The sequence below is a fragment of the Pocillopora verrucosa genome, chromosome 11 (genome assembly GCF_036669915.1).
Source record: "Pocillopora verrucosa isolate sample1 chromosome 11, ASM3666991v2, whole genome shotgun sequence".
NCBI classification, from domain to species: domain Eukaryota; kingdom Metazoa; phylum Cnidaria; class Anthozoa; order Scleractinia; family Pocilloporidae; genus Pocillopora; species Pocillopora verrucosa.
Window position 1 is genome coordinate 5,259,176 of NC_089322.1, and position 18,156 is coordinate 5,277,331.

Genomic DNA, 18,156 nt, shown 5'->3' on the forward strand with positions numbered 1-18,156 from the left:
TTTTTGCCTTTCACGGTTTTGTTTATTAAGTCGATACTCGTGTTAGATTTTGTCCGTCCGCTTCGGCCAACATTTGTAAAGCTGCGACAAACCATAGGCACTTGTAAACTAATTATAGTGCTGTTTACATCATTAAAATAGTTCTTCTTGTTTAAAATTGTGTTATCCAAGGGCATTTCGTAATCTCTAATAAATCATCAAAACGCATTTGTACCTATTGATGCATTCAATAAGAGTCAACTCTTCGACAGTCAACGTGGTTTGCTGAAAACTCTTCAATTTTTTATGAATATGAGTTAAAAATCTCAGCCATTCATTCCGGGTTGACACGTCACAGATTTGCCACGGAGTTTTATTTGCTTCACGCTCAGCCAGTTAACCAAGAGTCTAGACGGAGAGTCACCAGCATCGTTTTTGTTTCATTATCTTTCTTGGGTGGTAAACAGTCAAACACCTTTTCGACAAGCTGAACCCATGAGGGAAGAACACCCTTAAAGCCGTAGGAACTCTACCTGCTTAGCCGTGCGAGAATCGACTTGAAAAATTTTTATTAGTTTTACTCTGCGAGCAAGTTAAAGTAGAAAACAGGAACTATTTATAATACCGCTCTTTAAGTTGTCAGAAGAAATAAATTTTTCGGTGTCAGAATAAAATGTTCCGGTTATTGCTTTGGCGTCAAGGTCCAAAAGAAGAAAAACAGGTTTGTATACTGTATCTGTCTACGATACTCTACTGATTGTTACTTAATTTATTTACTGTTCTTATTTCAATTCATTAATTTAAATATTCTTTCCGCACTTTCCGATCCGCATTTTTCCATCCGCTATCCGCATCCGTCACCCGCATCCGCCATTCGCTGTTCTTCAGACACCCAGTTAAACGAGAATCAGCGGGAAAGAGATACATAATCACGGTTATGAATACGCACGTGAAAAGATGGAATAGACATCAGTAATTGCATTGTAAAACCCATTCTCCAAAGTACTCTGAGGCTACGTTCACACGGTACCGGACGAATTTTCGACCAAACATTCTGTTCACGTGGAACCGTGCGAAAGTTTCGTTCTGTTCAGATGGAGTTGATAACCGGATAAAGTTTGACATTCTTTGGTGGTTTTAGCTTCTCCTAATGCGCAGAAAGCTTCCTAACCCAGAGAAAAATGGCTCCCCCCGCTCTTCCGCCAGGCTATCGAGACATTTCGCCATTATCCATTTAAACCCAGGGTCTTACTTAGGAGTGCAAGTGAGTGTTTTTGGTTCGACTCGTTCATTCTTGTCTCATGTTCGATTTAGGGTAAATTTAAGCGAGTCGGAGGGGAAGATATGCGTATATTTCTTTTCTCTTTACTTCGTCCCTTCCCTGTCTATTAACCACCCCCCTAGTTAAAATTTCTTTCTCTTCCCAATAATAAAGAATAAATTTGTGACCATCTGACGAAGTTTAATGTTGATAGTTCTTGTATAAAAATTTTGTAAGCAACAAGCATTTTGTAATCTATAATAAATCCTCAAAACTGTCCCACAGTTTCCAATTTGTTGATAACGAAACTAAAGCTAATGTTCAGATGACTGTGAACATTTCGACGTCAAAGAAGTAGATTATTTAGATGGGAAAAGTGAAAAAAACAAAGAAACAAACAAAAACACAGTACAGAACACCCAGCTACCAGGCTGCCTTTTGGTTTAATTTGTAGTATAATTTTGATGAAATCTGTCAAGGTACAAAACGTCTTTTCATTTCCTAACGCAAATAGCGATTGGAAAATACCATAAGTTTTCCTGTTGAAAAATAAAACTAAAATTGTTCATTTCGTAGGACTGATGGCTTATTTTGTTTGCATATCAATTGGTATCACACGTGGCAAGTAGCGATAGAGGAGCGAAGAAACCTTCGATTACGAGCCATTTTGCGAGGAGTTTTGTTTCTGACTAGTCCCTAACTAACAAGTAATACACGAAAGCTGATAGTAAATGATTGAAAATGCTTTTTGTCAGTAAAAGAAAGAAAAAACTCTAAACAAGGTCTTTATTTTTCTTTTGGAAGAAGTATAAATAAAGGTAAAAGAAATGTAAAACTATATTCCTACGGAACAATTCACTCGAGTACTTTGGGACGTACAATTTTTGAAGATACTAATGCGGTTTTCCAAAAGATTATATTCTCATGGGCTTTCTTGAGTTGAAGAAATAAAAACATACTTTAGCACGCACTGAAACGTAAAGTATTATCCATTTCTACGAGAACGTTAAGGATAATGTTGGGTTTTGGCTCGGGGCTACGCCTCGAGCAACTCTTACGCACCTTTCGTGCTCTCTAGACTTCCCGTGTGCTTTATATCTCGATGAACGCACACTGATGTATGAATCAATTGTTAATTGCAAGTTTTTTGCCGATGTTCTTTTCAATCACAACACAACATTCTTCAATAGAGGTGAAGAAAAACAGCCATTTCGTTCCAATCCTGCCGCGTTTATTATAGCGAGTCGTACAGTGCACGCAAGAATTAGATGCAAACAAACTACTGCATTCGAACCATTGAAATTGTAACAATAAATCTTTGCTTCTTCTGATGCGATTGTCACTTAGTGAATCGAGCAGTGTTCGACTATCGCGGAAAAGGTTAAAAAACGACCTTTCTCCGAACATTGAACTAAATGCTTGCACATTTTCCTTTGGTCAAAAGAAACATCCGACGGGTCATTTCCAGCTGCCAGTTCGTATGCATTGGCGATACGCATATTTTGAATTAAAAACATACTTTAGAACACACTGAAACGTAAAGTATTATCCATATCTACGAAAATGTTAAGGATGATGTTTTCACTCAGTTCTGTTGGGGGGTCTATTGTAAACTTCGAGACGTAATTTCTTTTTGGTCCAAATCCGCTCCGCTAGGACACCGGGTCCGGAATGCTGACTTTCAGTAGTTTTAAATACTAATATATTTTGACGAATCAATATTAATACTGTTTTTCAAATCGGTTGATTTCCCTTTTCGTTTGATAGTCTTGTTTGTACCTCGCATAACTTAAGCTGTACTTCCATTTGATTGTTGCGTTTGTATCTCGCCCAACTTCATGATATTTTCTGCGAAGTGGCACGTGTTATCGAGGTAAACAGCAACATTGAATTGAATTCATTTTATTTTTCGGCTAAATTTGCAGTTCAGCGTCCGAGTTCAAATGTATACTTTGCTTTGAGGATATAGGAAAAGACTATGAGTGCTTTTTGGTATAGAGTAGGAAGAGGACGATTTTCGATTAGAATCGCGCCTGCGAAGTCCACGCGGTTTCTGCTTGTATTAGTAAACAGTGCCACGGTCGTCGAAAAAAGTTGGATCATTTGCCGCAGAATCTCGTGGTTTTTACAGATTTCTTTAAGAGGTAGTTACGCTGTAAGCGTAAGAAAGAGCGACTCTTTTCTCTGTCGATAGAATCGCTGTCAGAAACAAATAGCTCCAATAGCTTAATAGCTTCGCAGCACCGTTCGCAAAGAGACCGAAAGTTGAAGGCGGGCAATCCCATAATAATCCTCTGGCCAGTAAGTAAGGAGACGGAGACATCGTTACCTACGAAAAAAAAACATATATGACTTTCTGCTGTTCTTGAAATGTCTCTATCCCAAAAGTCGCGCGAACTTGCCTTAACACAAGCCTGGTCTTAAATCGCTGTTGTCTGAAAAATTGGCCGTCAAGGCAGTTTGTTCATCATCTTGTTCGTTCGTATGAAAATAAATCACCAACCCTAGCCAATCAGAATTACTCCTAGCAGTACACTTTAAAAAAAAATGACAAGTGACGACAACCTTTTTTCTTTTATTTTTTTGTCAACAGTATTTACACTAGTGAGTAGTACTATATCTCATTTGAAAGAGGACAAAATAAGCTTTGCAGAAAAAAAATATTTTGCCTTCAAAAATCCATGTATTTTAAATCATGCTAAGAAAATGGCATACAATTTGCATAAATTATTACACAACTTTTGACATTGAAACAGCCTGGGCCTGAATGGAGTGGAGTTACATGGAAACATTTCAAGATAAATATTCCTTTTACTATGGGCAAGACGTCCAGAGAATCTGGCTGAAAAACAACAAATACAGAATTAATTAGAATTTATTTCCAAACTGTACCCCAAACCCATAAAAATTGACCCAGATTATTGAAAAATTTATTCCTCACCAAGTATTTACACAAGGGAAGTAAGCTATACCTCAATTGAAACAGCAATAAATAAGCTTTCCTGAAATGCATGTTTCCTCTCCAAGAAAAAGGAAACAACCTCATTGAATACTTTCAAACCAACATTAATTAGCACACAATATCAACAAAATTTGAACTGTGAATTAAGCGATACCCAAATGATAGAAAGTAATGAGGCAAAAATTAACTTAAAAGGTTCCTTGTTATAAGGGCAACATCTCCATTAAAATTGGTTGGAAAATAACAAATCTGAGATGTGTTACACATATTTAGTGAACACTGATTGAAGTACAGACTAATAAGTCTTACCTTAACATCATGCCCAAGCCCAAATTTACTAATCCCTCTTGCAGAATCTTTCCCAATGTAAATTTTGAAGTCTACAGTGCAACCATTGGAACTGTCAGCAAGTACCCACAGTTTTATTCCCCGATTAATTTGTTTGTCCTTTATGTACTGCCGGATGCCAGACCTGTGAACAGCATAGCTGTTAGTGTGCTTAACAATATCATTCACCAATTCTTCAGTAAAAAACACAATAGCGGTATGCATCCTACCCCTGAGCAAAGGCTGTTCAAATTGTATCCCAGGAGGACATGCAGGTGTAAAGGGAGGGTGGAAACTGATCCCAGGGATTTCCCTCATTCTCATCATCATAGGATTTGTAAGTAACCACTGGGGGTGGGTCCTCTGGGGATGAGCCTGCCCGTTTTCTGGCTCTACGACCACCAAAACCTCTTGTAGAGCCTCGAGCTACTAAATCATGAGCTCTATCACCTTAAGCATCACAGGTACCTTAGCTGGCAGGTACCCTTTTAGCCCTAAGAGGACAACGTGACCTTGCAGGGTTGTAAAACTTACCTGTGGCATGGGATGTGGAAGGCACTGGATCAACAAAAACACCAACATCAGTGTCTTCACTCTCCATCTCACCCTCACTCTCACTCTCACTAACCACTGAAACATCTCCTTCACTCTTCATCCTCCCTTTCTTCTTCCATGTCTCCTTCCGATTCATTAAAGAGAAAATATTATGTAAATTTCTTTGTTTGACTTCTGAAATTTTGCCTTGAAACAAGGACAAGATGAGATAATCAACCAAAAAATACATAAAGCGCAACATATATCAAAAGCCTTTCACTTGCAATGCACCACCAGTATTTTTCAAGAGTAAAACAATTCAGAAGTGAAACCCAAAACTGTCATTTTATATCATTCCACTCAAACATTTTCACAACGCGTAAATTTGTGTATAATTTGTTTGTTTTGTGAATTTTCGGCATGTAACAAGTAGAACCAGATCTAAAAAGCATACAAAACATACAAGATAACGTACAGGTCGATATATATACAACTATCGTTTTAAAAATAAAAGATTTTATTTGATTTAGTCCGGACGCACACATTCGATCTGTGATCGGCTGGTAATTTAGGCCGTTGCGTTCTAAAATTCCATTGAACATTATTTACTCTGTTGCTTCAAAATCATGTTTGATCACAATATATATTGCTTTACATTCACAAATATACATTTACAGGTTTGTCTCAAGGCAAGGATTCAAACAAGGATTCGTGCGCGAAAAGTAAAAGTAAATGTAATTTTACACTGTTTCAACAACACATGCGTCACGCATTTAAATATCGCAAGAATGTTTACAGATTACTTACCTCGATTCTTCGCTAGGATTTTCCAGTTTTCTATGTAATTCGGATTCCTCACCGCTAGACATACCACCATGCTCACTTCCATGGTCAAAAATCATCTCCAAAGCCCCAGCTACGCTATACCTCTAGCGCTTCGCATCGGACGCCAGTGTCGCAGATTGAAATCGCACGAAACTGACTTTCGGAACGGGCTCCCAAGGTCACGTTTGATAGTTCGGAGCTAAAACTCGCCATGTGATTGGCTTAGAGTGTTTACATGCTACAGTCGGAATTTCAGAACGATCGGATGTAATACGAGCATTTCCGGAAAGGCCAGCGTCGAGAATCAAGAGTCGGCAAAAGGTGTTAACCAATCAAGTCATTACATATTTTCTTGCAAAGGGGGAGGGTAGGTACCTTAATCTGTCAAAGTATAGTCGTTACATATATCATTGATCATATCTTTTGTTGTTGTTTTTTTTTCCATTTCTACGTCAAGTCGCGCTCTTTTAATTTTGACCATCACAACACGTGCAGCGTGTCTCTTATTTCAGGGGACAGCAAAAGTGCATTTCATTGATCACATCTTCTGTTGTTTATTTTCCATGCACGGTGGACACAGAGTGACTCAAAATCGCTCAAGTTCGCCATTCATTTTGTTCGGCGATCACTATTTAAAGCTATTTTCACTGCTCAGTTTTTTAAGTAATTTTTTGGCATGCTGGAAGTCTATTAATTATGGTATCTGCATCAAAAAAAGACCCTTTAATTTTCTCTTACTTTTACAAAAAGAGTGAGTGTAACAATTTAATTTCAACATTCACATGTAATTTTAATTTCTTGTTTTTCTACACTTAATGCATGTACTTTGTCAACTTTCCAACTCCTGCTCTTATTTAACCCTTTACCTTCCAGATCAAATTTGTAATTCTCCTTACTGTCAATCATACAATTCTTATAATGTTAGATCAGATAATTTAGTATCGAATCAACTAATTATCTCCAAATTGATATTTTTCTTTATTCTTACCACTTATCTGGTTGATATTGTACTGATATTGTTGGGAATTAGATAATTGCCTGACAACACAATGTTTTTCCCGATAAACTCGCGCTAAAATCACTCACTCACGATAGAATTTTAAACAGATATATTTCTCTCGAATTGCCCTCCCCACCAAGGCGCACGACTCAAATTGAACTGCCACTTGATCCCTTGGTAGGCCAGGAAATTCTGAAACTTTTCATCTTGCATCACTTGTTTGATCCACTGGGCGGCACCAACGAAGGTTCTTCCATTGTCTGAATACACCTTTTGCGGTCTCCCGCGTCGGGCGATGAAGCGCTTAAAACTCGCGAGGAATTCTTTAGTTTCCAAGTCGGGCAGCAAATCCAAGAACAAAGCTCTTGTCAGGCTACAGGCGTACAGCAACACGTATGCCTTTCCTTCTGTCTTTGTGTTCTTACGGTACTTCAACGGTCCCGCGTAATCGACGCCGACGACTTGAAAGGGCGTTTGACCTTCAGTCCGATCCCTTGGGAGGTCTCCTTGGGGAGGGGATGAAAACACTTGTGCTTGAAACCGCCGACAGCCGTGGCAACTCTTCACTATTCTTCTGGCCAATCTTCGTAGGCGCGGAACCCAGTACAGCTCTCGAACCTTTGCCATGGTACTGACAACTCCACCGTGGAGTGTTTCAAGATGAACTTGTGTTACGAGCTTCTCTGTAAAGCGCTGACTATCGGGCAAATACACCGGAAAATGCCCTTGAATTCTCCCTCGACATTCCAATATGCTGTCTTGGTTTGGTTGTAGATTCAGTTGCAACCGATCTTCTTGATAATGCTTATCCGCTGTGGCTCTCGTCTGGACTCTTTTCACCCAAAGGATTTTCGCTTTGTTAGTTTCTTCAGTGGTCAGCGGTCCCTTTAGTCTTCCTATCGTCTTTGAACGAACGTTGTGGACGAACCGCATCATCCACGCACAGATTCTCATCGTCTTCCAGTAGGTAAACTTCTCAAGGAGGATGTCTAGCTCGTCTGTAGTTGCTATCGCCACAGCAAAGACTTCTCGCGTTGCTTTCACTTCTGCCATTGATTCATCCGATGCCTTGGTCACAATATCTGGAGGCCAGCACGCTTTGTTGTTCAACCACTTCGGTCCGTTGCACCAAGAGGGATGGTTTAGCACTTCTCCACCACGGCTTCCAAGGTCAGCAGGGTTCTCTGAGGTCCCTACGTGCCGCCAGGTCACTTCTGAATGTGCTTGTATTTTCTCAACTCTGTTGCTAACAAACTGCTTATATGTGCCTGGGGATCTGATCCGGTGCAGGGCAACGGTGCTGTCGAGCTAGCAGTACTTTTCCATTACGGGAAATCCATCCAGGGCTGAAACCACGTTTGCCAAGAGATTCACCGCCATATGTCCAGACACCAATTCTAGCCGAGGGATCGTCAGTCCCTTTTTGGAGAGTCTCGCTCTCGCTACCACAAGTCCCTGATTGACGCCTGACTCTTGAACGACTACAGCATACACAGCTGTTGCCACACCCTTACCACTGGCATCACCAAAGGCGTGCAACTCGATTGATTGAATGTCCTCTTGATAGGCTGCTAAGGACCTTGGGACTGTAAGCTGCTCAGGAAGTCGCTCCTCCCATCGGGTCCAACTCTGCATCAACTCTCTTGGTGGCTTTGCATCCCAGTTTAGCTTGGCGTCACACACGTCACGGTAGAGGAGCTTACCCCCCAATGAGATGGGAGAGGCCAGTCCCAGTGGGTCATAGATCCTTGCCACTTTGCTTAAAACTCCCCGCTTGCTAGGATCAGCCTTCTCTTGTGGAAAACTCACGCCAACAGTATCGTTTTCTTTGTCCCATGGTAAACCAAGCAGGGTAGCTCCTTGTCTTCCGGATACGTTTAACTGCTCTTTTGCGTACGTTCCTTCCTCGATCGAGACTGGTTCTGACGCGGCTGATTCCAACTCTTTCACATTCGAATGCCATTTATGCAACTCGAAGGTGCCCTTGGTGAATACGTTCTGAGAAGCTGATTTGATCTCTTTTGCCTTTTCACTTGTAGGGCCACCACTGATCAGGTCGTCTACGTATAAGCTTCGTTCAATTTCGCTGACAATGTCCGGGTAGTTTTGTCTGCAACTCTCCAGCAGGTGTTGAATTACGCCTCCCAGGAGGAACGGCGATGATGTAAGACCGAAGAGGGCTCTAGTAAACCTCAGCGTCTCCACTGTTTGACTGCTTGGGTCCTTCAACCAATGAAATCTTAGCGCATCACGGTCTTGCTCTTTGATTCGCACTTGGAGGAAAGCTTGCTTGATGTCTCCTGTCACTGCAACTGGATGAAATCGAGAACGAACAAGGACACTCCAGAGCTTGTTTTGAAGAGGTGGACCAGGATTTAAACACTCATTTAGCGAGGGTGCGCCGGAGTAGGCCCGTGCTGACGCGTCATACACTACACGAAGCTTGGTGGTTTCTGCTGTGTCACGTACCACTGCCTTGTGAGGGATGTAAAATTCGTGCTGCCCAGTTGCAGGTCCACCAACTCTCTCGACTATTCCGGTCTTGATTTGGTCTTGGATCACTTGATCGTAACGCTCTATCGTTCCTTGGCTGTGCAGCTTCTTTACGAGGCCGGTTAACCTGCGAAGACTGCCTGCTTCGTTGCTTGGTAGAGGTGGGTGGTTCCCTTTCCATGGAAGGCTAGTTTCGTACCAACCCTCTTCGTCTCGTCTAAGTTGCTCCTTGAACTCGGAATACACCTCCTCTTGATCACCAGTTGCACAATCCGCGAGTCCAAGTACGTCCAGTCTGCACAAGTTGTCGTAATCCGCTGTTGATGTTTGAGTCAGGAACATTGGAGACAGATCCACTTGCTTGCCTGGTGAAATAATGGTCCATCCAAACTTGGTTTTTTCCGCGATAGGCTCGTTCGTGGCTCCAATAAGAGGTGCTGTCTCAGTCTTGATCTTGGTATAGTCACACACTCCCAGGATAAGGTGCACTGGAAGGAATTCTTTTGTGTCCATGTCGTCCATCTTGACTCCCTTTAAGTGGTCGTACCTTTCCAGGACCTGTTGGTAGCGAGGGTTTTCCAGGGATAAATGCTGTCTTTTGTTTACCAAGGTCACGTCCGTTTCGAGGAGGAAATCGCCCTTCAGTGAACTTATCTGGACCTTGAAAATCTCTACAGGCTTAGTAACCACTCCCATCATCATTTCGATCTGTCGTACTTCTCGTTGATGAGGACGGATCTTTAGGCGATCAAGTAACGCTGCTGAAGCGTACGAACTTCCGGCACCGGTGTCTAGCAACGCACGACACTTAACTCCTAGCACTTCCACTACGACGACCGGATAAATCACAGTTGGTCTTTCCATTGTAGTCGCTGTCATTAACTGGTTGGTTACACTGTTGCAGATGGACGTGTGATGTCTTCTCTGACAAATCTGGCACAAGGAACGGCTCTTGCAATCATCAGCTCTGTGTTTGCTTCCGGTACAATTGAAACAGAGGCGTTTGTTGCTAAGGACTTTCTTGCGATCGTCAACAGTGACAACCGTTTTGCAGTCAACTGATCTGTGATCTTGTTTTCCGCAGTAAACGCATCTCCGATTCCTGCCATCTCTCTCCTGTTGGATTTGAAAATTCTTGTCACGCCAGGGCTTGTCACTTTGCTTAAATTGGATCGGGTTTTTTTTCTGTCCATTTCCGGAGTTCATCCACTAACTTTGGGAAATTCCATTCTCGCCAAGAATCGTCTGTTCGCACAAGATCCCCTCTTATCCCTGGCAGCTTGCCGGTAGTCATCCGCACGTATCCATTCACCTCTCGCAGTTTCCCCATTGTTTCCAACGATTGCACATTGAAAAGAAGCTTCTCTTAGAAATCGTGGATTCTGGCTGGCTGTGTTCCACCAATTGTAGGCAAAGACATAATGTTTTCCACGTAGGCGTTCACGACCTCGCTTGTTTGGCCATACTTTCTTATCAGGATGTTCTTCGCACGCTCGTATCCCTCTGATGAAAAGGGCAAGCCGTCGATTTCCGTTCGTATCTTCGGATCTACGAGTTCCTTTAAGTAGGAGTACTTCGTCACGCCAGCTATTTCTGTCTTGTCGATCTCGGTTTCAAACTGACTCCAGAACCGGGGCCAACCTGTTAAATCCCCTCTAAACTTTGTAATGACCAGCTTAGGAAGTTTAGCTGTCTTCACGGCTTGAGTCGAGGTCGGTTCCGTGGTCTTCGCTTGTTTTGTCTCCTCGATTTTCTTCTCATATGTTAACCTCATCTCCAGTTGTGTACGTTCAAACACAAGCTGCTTTTGTCGATATCGCTCTGCCAGCTCCTCTTCGCTTTCCTTCGCTTGCATCCTTGTCTTATAATTCATTTGAACGAGTCTTTCCGATAAATGCGTGATCTCCTCGTCAGCAGTTTCTTGTTGTGCTTCAACTGCGGCGCTCCATTTTGTTAGCTCGTCGACCTGAACGCCACTTTCCAGTTTCGCTTGCTCGATTTTTGTTTTTACACTTTCGACCTTTTTCACGACTGCTCGCAGAGCATCCCGATGCCGTTCTATTCCTTCCCTGTTCGCTTTCTCGACGATTGCTTTGGTCTTCCCTTGGGTAAACTTGAGTAGCTTTAGTTGCACATCCAACTCCGAGGTCAACGCCTCCATCGTTGTGTTGTTTGAGCTTCTTGGCTGATTCTCTTGTTTTGTTTCGTTGTTTCTCGCTCAGTCCCGTCGGAGGTGCCACTTTGTGTTGGGAATTAGATAATTGCCTGACAACACAATGTTTTTCCCGATAAACTCGCGCTAAAATCACTCACTCACGATAGAATTTTAAACAGATATATTTGTGTCTCACGATGTCCCGATTACGATTACAACACACTCTTCGATTTCTAGAACAAAAGATACAGCAAATTGTACAATGTGTTCTTTGATTGGCTACTAGCGATGACAGATTCAATGCCTATCCCTTTCCGGTCAACTAAACAATTCTATACGCATTAAAATGTTTTGATTACGTAAACACACGATTTCCGACAATATTGTAAGGAGAAATTCTGTCTTGGTTACTCATAGGAGTTTAAGGGTTAAAATGATTACAATAATCTATTTTTACAATAATTTATTGACATATTTGTCAATAAATCATGAAATTAACAAAATGATAGCATTGATACTCGATTGTGACAACGTTATTTGCATGGTGAAGGCAACGATTGATTAAATTGGAATTAAATGGAAATCTTATATTTTAACGATGGATAAAATTAGTGGTCTACGCCTTCTAGACTTTAAAGCGCTTTTAAAGCGACTTTCTAAGCGCTTAGAACGCATGCGGATAAGCGCTATATAAGTGTTAAATGTTAAATGTTAAATGTTAGACTTTGGGTACACAAGAGAGCGTGTGCAGAAATAATCTATTCCAGAACAGATATGACATTTTCTCCAACATGATTAAAACGCATAATTACATGTACGCGTGACTTTTTAATGCTCATGTGATACTCCGTCAAAAAAATAAGCTTCGTCGATCAATAGTTAAAGCTTGAGCGTTACATAACAGAAATCCATGCAAATGCAAGCGGTTAGGAGAGAGAATGTTACCACAAAGATCTCCTCAAGATCTTCTTATCCTAAAAGATTTCAATCACAGAAAAAAAAGGCATACCCTCCGTTCATCTGCAGTAAGATTTACAGTCCTAACAGGCGCATGGGGAACAGAATTGTCACGTTCTCTCGGCGGTGGGAGCGGATCAACTGGAAGACTACAGCACAAGTCCTTCAAAGACGCCATTGTTGCTTGAGATCATAACAAGCACTACAAGTTGCCAGCGAACTGTCTTCTTTAATACATGCGCAACCCTTTTGGAGGTGTATTTGGAGGTGCGTTTGGAGGCGTGTATACAATATATGTTTACGTCAATTCGCGCTCTTGTAATTTTGACCAATCACAACACGTGCCAGGGCGACGTGGCTCGTATTTCAGGGGTCAGCAAAAGTGCATTTCCTCTACATTGTACATAACTGCATTTGATGAGAAGAACGACAGAAACCATCCTTCAAACTTCTGCCCCAAGAATGATGGTCATACTTCGTCAAGGTCTTAGAAGGATATTTCGAAGCTCACTGGGAATCGTGAAGCTGTGCCTCTCGTTCTTTTTATGGTTATATCAGTTCATCATGAGGAGGAATGATCAGAATAAGCCTGAAGCAGTGGAACATGACAATGTTGAAGGTGAGACCAGCTTCGTTTCGAAACAAAGTTATTTTGATCTAAGTTGAATTTCAGTAATATTTCTTATCGTTTTGTTGAATTAAACGTGGCCAACTACGTCGTCATTTTTTGTAAGTTTTTCATATGACTTGGTATTTGTCTAAACAGCTAACCGAAGTGGAATACTAATTACTTCGTTCCCAACCAACCGTGTCCAATCCACACGGTTGGGCAGGTTGGGACTGTCGACTTGGTAATTGTCTAAAATAGCTAACCGAAGCGGAATGCTAATTACTTATGATTGTTCCCAACCAACCGTGTCCAATCCACACAGTTGGGCACGGTTGGGACTGTCGACTGTTGGGACTGTTGGGTTGGGTGTTCTGCTGCGCTTGCGCATTAAGGTGTCAGTGTCAATACGCATTTGAAAACGTGGCGGCTGCGAGGGAAAGGAAAGTCCTGAAACGATACTCCGACGAGATCTTTTCGACGGGGCTTTTATCCAGAAAGAAGACAAGAACAAAAACCAGCGATCGTAAACTTTATCCTGTCGTTGTGAAAGCCGTAGAAAAAGTCGCAAAGTGAGTGAAAACTCACTACGTTGGATACAGTGAACAGCGTAATAAGGAAACTGTATTCTGGCCGAAAGGACGACCCAGCCACTCGTGTAGAAGTTCGAGTCGATCAGGATGTATTTGATGAAGGGCTTGCGTTAGCAGGGAAGTCAAAGAAAGAACGGGAAAAGACTGTTTACAGAGTTAGTTCCAACCATACGTCAGGGCGTGAAATTAACTTTTTTTTCTGATAGCCATTTGGCTCCTAAATTCTTCAAAGTGGTAGCAAATTCAAAAAACGTTGGTCGCCATTTTCAAAGACAAACAAAATCTTTCTTTACGCTGTTAGAGAGACCCTCCAAAATTAAGTTAGGGAAAAGATCTTCAACGTGCTACAAAGTGGACACTAGGATGGATGATATACAACCTTCAGGCTTATCTAAATCCAAGATGGCGTCTAGTCATCCATCGAGATGTGCTACGTTTTGGAAACAAACTTAACGAGGAAGTTTGCCGCGGATTTATCTTTGCAAATCTTTTTAATGCACTATATCTCTTGGTAAGGTTATGATGAAACGTTCTAGTCACCAATTTGGCGACTAACTTTCAGGATTTGGTCGCCAAAGTGAAAATTTAGTCGCATTGGCGCCTGTATTAGGCCCAATTTCACGCCTTGTACGTTAAACCATTTGCTTAGAATTAAATGGAACGAACGAATTTTTAACTAAAATGGTGATTATGCTTTTGTCACTGGGGGAACTGCGCGTTTCTGGTTGTCTAAGAAGACTCCAATCCAAGAATTTTAGGTATTAGGGGGAAATACATCCGATCAGAAATAGAGGACAGTTTGTGTGTTGTATTTACATTTTTTAGGGGCGATGGGAATAAGCATTACTATGCCAAAAGTAAATTAATGTTTTTTTTGTTGAAAATACACATTTTTCATCTCTCCGAAATTTTACATTTACAAAAAAGCAAGCTGAAATTTCCGATTTGGTACTGTAAAAGTAAAAATGTTCTCATGTAATACCGTAATTTCTAACCAATTACCAGCAGGTAATCTGTTAATTTTTCCACAAACAGTAGTTGGTGCGGCTTATAGGAAGGTGCGGGTAGTACGATAATTTCTAAAGCTTATGGTATAGTTTTAATACTCTATGCAGGAAATAACAGAGATGGTAAGATCCTCTGAAGATATTCTTCAAAAAACCTGTGCAATAACTCATTTATTTCGCGCAGATTGCTCATTATAATAAGAGACTTATATCCTCTCGATGAAAGCTGCTGCAAATCGAAAACATGTAAAACTCGATAACAAAGCTTTTATCTTGCTTGTACTCTTACTTTCTTACCTTGTCAATTTCACAGCTTCTTTCTTTGTTAAGTTAAAAAAAAACAACTCACATACACAGGTAGTGAACTTGAAAATAAAAGAACTTAATTGGGAAAAAGCTGGCCTCAGAGCAATTCACGCGGAAAATGATGCTGACATGTTTATTTCGTGGCGCCGCATAATTGACGGCACGACAAAATTTACGATGCACCAGTGAAGCTTTCTTAGCTAGCACTGTCTTGAGTTAAAGAGTATTTTCCCGTTTCAAGCGATTTCTTCGACTCATAGATCTTGAGATATCGATTTTTTTTAAAACAGATTTTTATATGTGGTTATCATTCTCAATGAAACAGCGAAGACAAAAAGTGTGGGAATTTATATTGCACGCTAAAGAATATCATATCAACAAAAACAAAGGAACTTTTGTTTTTTTCTCGTTATTGCAAAAATTGACTGATGCAGGTAATCTGTAGCTTTGAAACTTAGCTTCACACTGTACTGTAACTAGAAACACCTGATTTTGAAATGTGATATATATGTCTAGGTAACTCTGTGAAGACCTAGTAGAACATTTTGGCCCCCATGTATCTTCCCATATTATAAAGTGTGAGCTACAAGTTTGGTGATTGCAATGTTTGCATTGCTTGGTGCAGGTCTTGATTGAATGACCTGAAATGGAACATTTACTACAGTGGTGACTCTGTTTCATCCTTTCATACCCAGCTACTTCCAGAAATTGAATTTGATATTTCTTTTGAAGAAGTTGTCATAGAGCAGTAATTCCTCTGTGGTTATAGAATCTAAAATAATTATTGGAAGTCACATCATTATTTTATCTACACCCTGCTGATTAAAATATGCCACAATTTTACACAACTTTGTTGTTACATATTTAACTCAGTACAAGGATGAGAAGATCTTAAACCATCCCACTATTTTTCTTCAAGGTGATTGATTGATCCATTAGTTGGAAAATCAAGTTTTAAATCTCAGATGATTTCCTTTCCCATTCCATAGCAGCTGAAGCTTTTCTGACTTCTTGTTGCCTGGCAAAAGTGAGGATAGTTAAATATTTTACATCACCTTAAGTATTTCAGGACCTGTTTGATCTCTATAGTCCAGTTTTTTTTATGTCTTTGTGGATCCTCTATTCAAAAGAAATGCCCAGATTTTTTAGAAAGGTTTCATAACCAGTCATAATTAAAATTCTCTCATGAAAATCCATTGTTACATGTGGCATTCTAACAAAAATCCTTTCTCCTTATTTCCTTGATTAAAAGTTCAGTCAAATTATCTGATACACCAAGAAATAAATGGAGGGTGTTAATAATTACATAATCAAGTGGTATGAAATTGAATAGAGGGCTTTACCTGCAATTGTACTTTTTTGATTTGGCAAATTTTGAAATTTCCTCCAATGATGTAGCCCCCTGAAAACTGTTGGAAAGTGACCATACCCTTTTGATATGCCTCTGGTAATGAGGAAATTTGCACCAAATGCATGCATACTCTTGGTTAGCTCCCCCTAACCCACAAACACAGGCTGGGAACTTCCAATCCCCACCAAGAAAATATTTGATGTTGGAGCCTTTACCCCCTACTTTTACCTTATTTAATTTAGACATTTCTTCTGTTAGATCAGCCAGGCTTTCCTCGAGATTGCCATAGTTCTCAGTTGTCTTAAGTGTAACAAGGACATGATTGCCCTTTTCATTCACTGCATTTTCTTTTTTTTTTTTTTAATTCAGATAGTCAGTTGCCATACTGTTGTTTGCAAGAAATAAATTGGATTTTAAATAACCGCCGCCCTCGAATAAACACCGCACTCGAATCACGAAATTTAATAAACAAATTAATAAACGCCGCGGCGTTTAATCGAATAAATACGGTAATAGAAATTTTAAAAAATGAAATTTGACCCATTAAATCCTAAGGCTTTAGTATTTCAAAATAACTTCTAAAGTAGCTTTAATATTTAATTAAATTAAAGTAGCTCTAATATTTGTCTTTAAAATTTCATTGTTAAAATTAATCACTACCAAAACGTCACTTAGTAACCGAACCAAAGGTTCCAAGTTTTGTGGTTTTGAGTCAGACAGTGGTAGGGGCGTGGTCGCCGAGACTTGATACAGGCTTTTGTTAGCAGTGAGTTTGATATGCATAAGGACGGCTGATTACCAGCTACAGTCGTTAGAATATATATGTATATATATGTTTTTGTTTTTGTTTTTTTTACATATTTCTTTCATTAAACTTTTATACCAGTTGTGAAATAATATGTGTTCTTTTTCCTTTATCTTGTCAGTCAAACTTCCAATTCCTTGCTCAGAGGATGCAGCAGATGACGGTCTTGTTTAGGGAAAGAAGATGTAAACTCCAAAGTGGACCAACCAAGATGTTTAAAGACTTGATTCGTAGAAATCATAATTGCAATCATTTCATATAATAGAAATACAATAGAAAACATTTTATATATTGTAACCATCTGAAGCAGTTTAATGTTCACTTACTAACTATCATGTTGTTTAACAAATGTAAGCCATAAGCATTTTATAATCCATATTAAATCATACAGAGTGTCTCACACTCTATCTTCCAACCTGGTGATAACGAAACTGGAACTATAATAATCAGGTGATTGTGAACATTTCGACGTCAAAGAAGTAGATTATTTAGATGGAAAACTGAGAAAAACAAAACAAAAAAAGAACACAGCACAGACCACCCAGCCACCAGGCCGCCTTTTGGTTTAATGCTTGGTTTAATTTTGGTGAAATCTGTCATGGTAGTCTTTTCATTTCCTAGCGCAAATAGCAATTGGAAAATACCATTAGTTTTACTATAGAAAAACAAAACTAAAATTATTCATTTCGTAGGACTGATCGCTTATTTTGTTTGCATATCAATTAGTATCACTCGTGGTAAGTAGCGATAGAGGATCGAAGAAACCTTCGATTAAGAGCCATTTTACGAAGAGTTTTGTTTCTGACAAGTCCTTAAGTAACGAGTAATACACGAAAGCTGATACTGAATGATTGAAAAAAAAGTGGAAGAATTAAACTCTTTAACCCGGATTTTATGATTAATTGCAACTCAAAGTTATCACCCACGGTAAATAATGGAAGGTCAACATCGCAAAAAAAAATTGATTTAATGGTTTTCTCACTGATTGAAGTGG

General features: G+C 40.1%; 1 protein-coding gene, 1 long non-coding RNA gene and 1 pseudogene across 2 annotated transcripts; all 3 read right to left on the reverse strand.

The window, feature by feature from the left end:
• Positions 1–3,541: 3,541 nt before the first annotated feature.
• LOC136284387 (uncharacterized) lies at positions 3,542–6,096 on the reverse strand. Its single transcript, XR_010719180.1, has 3 exons — positions 5,871–6,096; positions 5,064–5,208; positions 3,542–4,674 (listed from the first exon to the last, which is right to left on the reverse strand). It is a non-coding gene; the product is annotated as an uncharacterized lncRNA (long non-coding RNA).
• A 664-nt stretch (positions 6,097–6,760) lies between these two features.
• On the reverse strand, positions 6,761–10,691 carry LOC131781671 (uncharacterized; annotated as a pseudogene).
• A 56-nt stretch (positions 10,692–10,747) lies between these two features.
• On the reverse strand, positions 10,748–11,542 carry LOC136284110 (uncharacterized). The gene has a single exon (XM_066173925.1). The coding sequence runs from the start codon at positions 11,540–11,542 to the stop codon at positions 10,748–10,750; it is 795 nt and encodes a 264-aa protein (XP_066030022.1).
• Between the last annotated feature and the right edge of the window lie 6,614 nt (positions 11,543–18,156).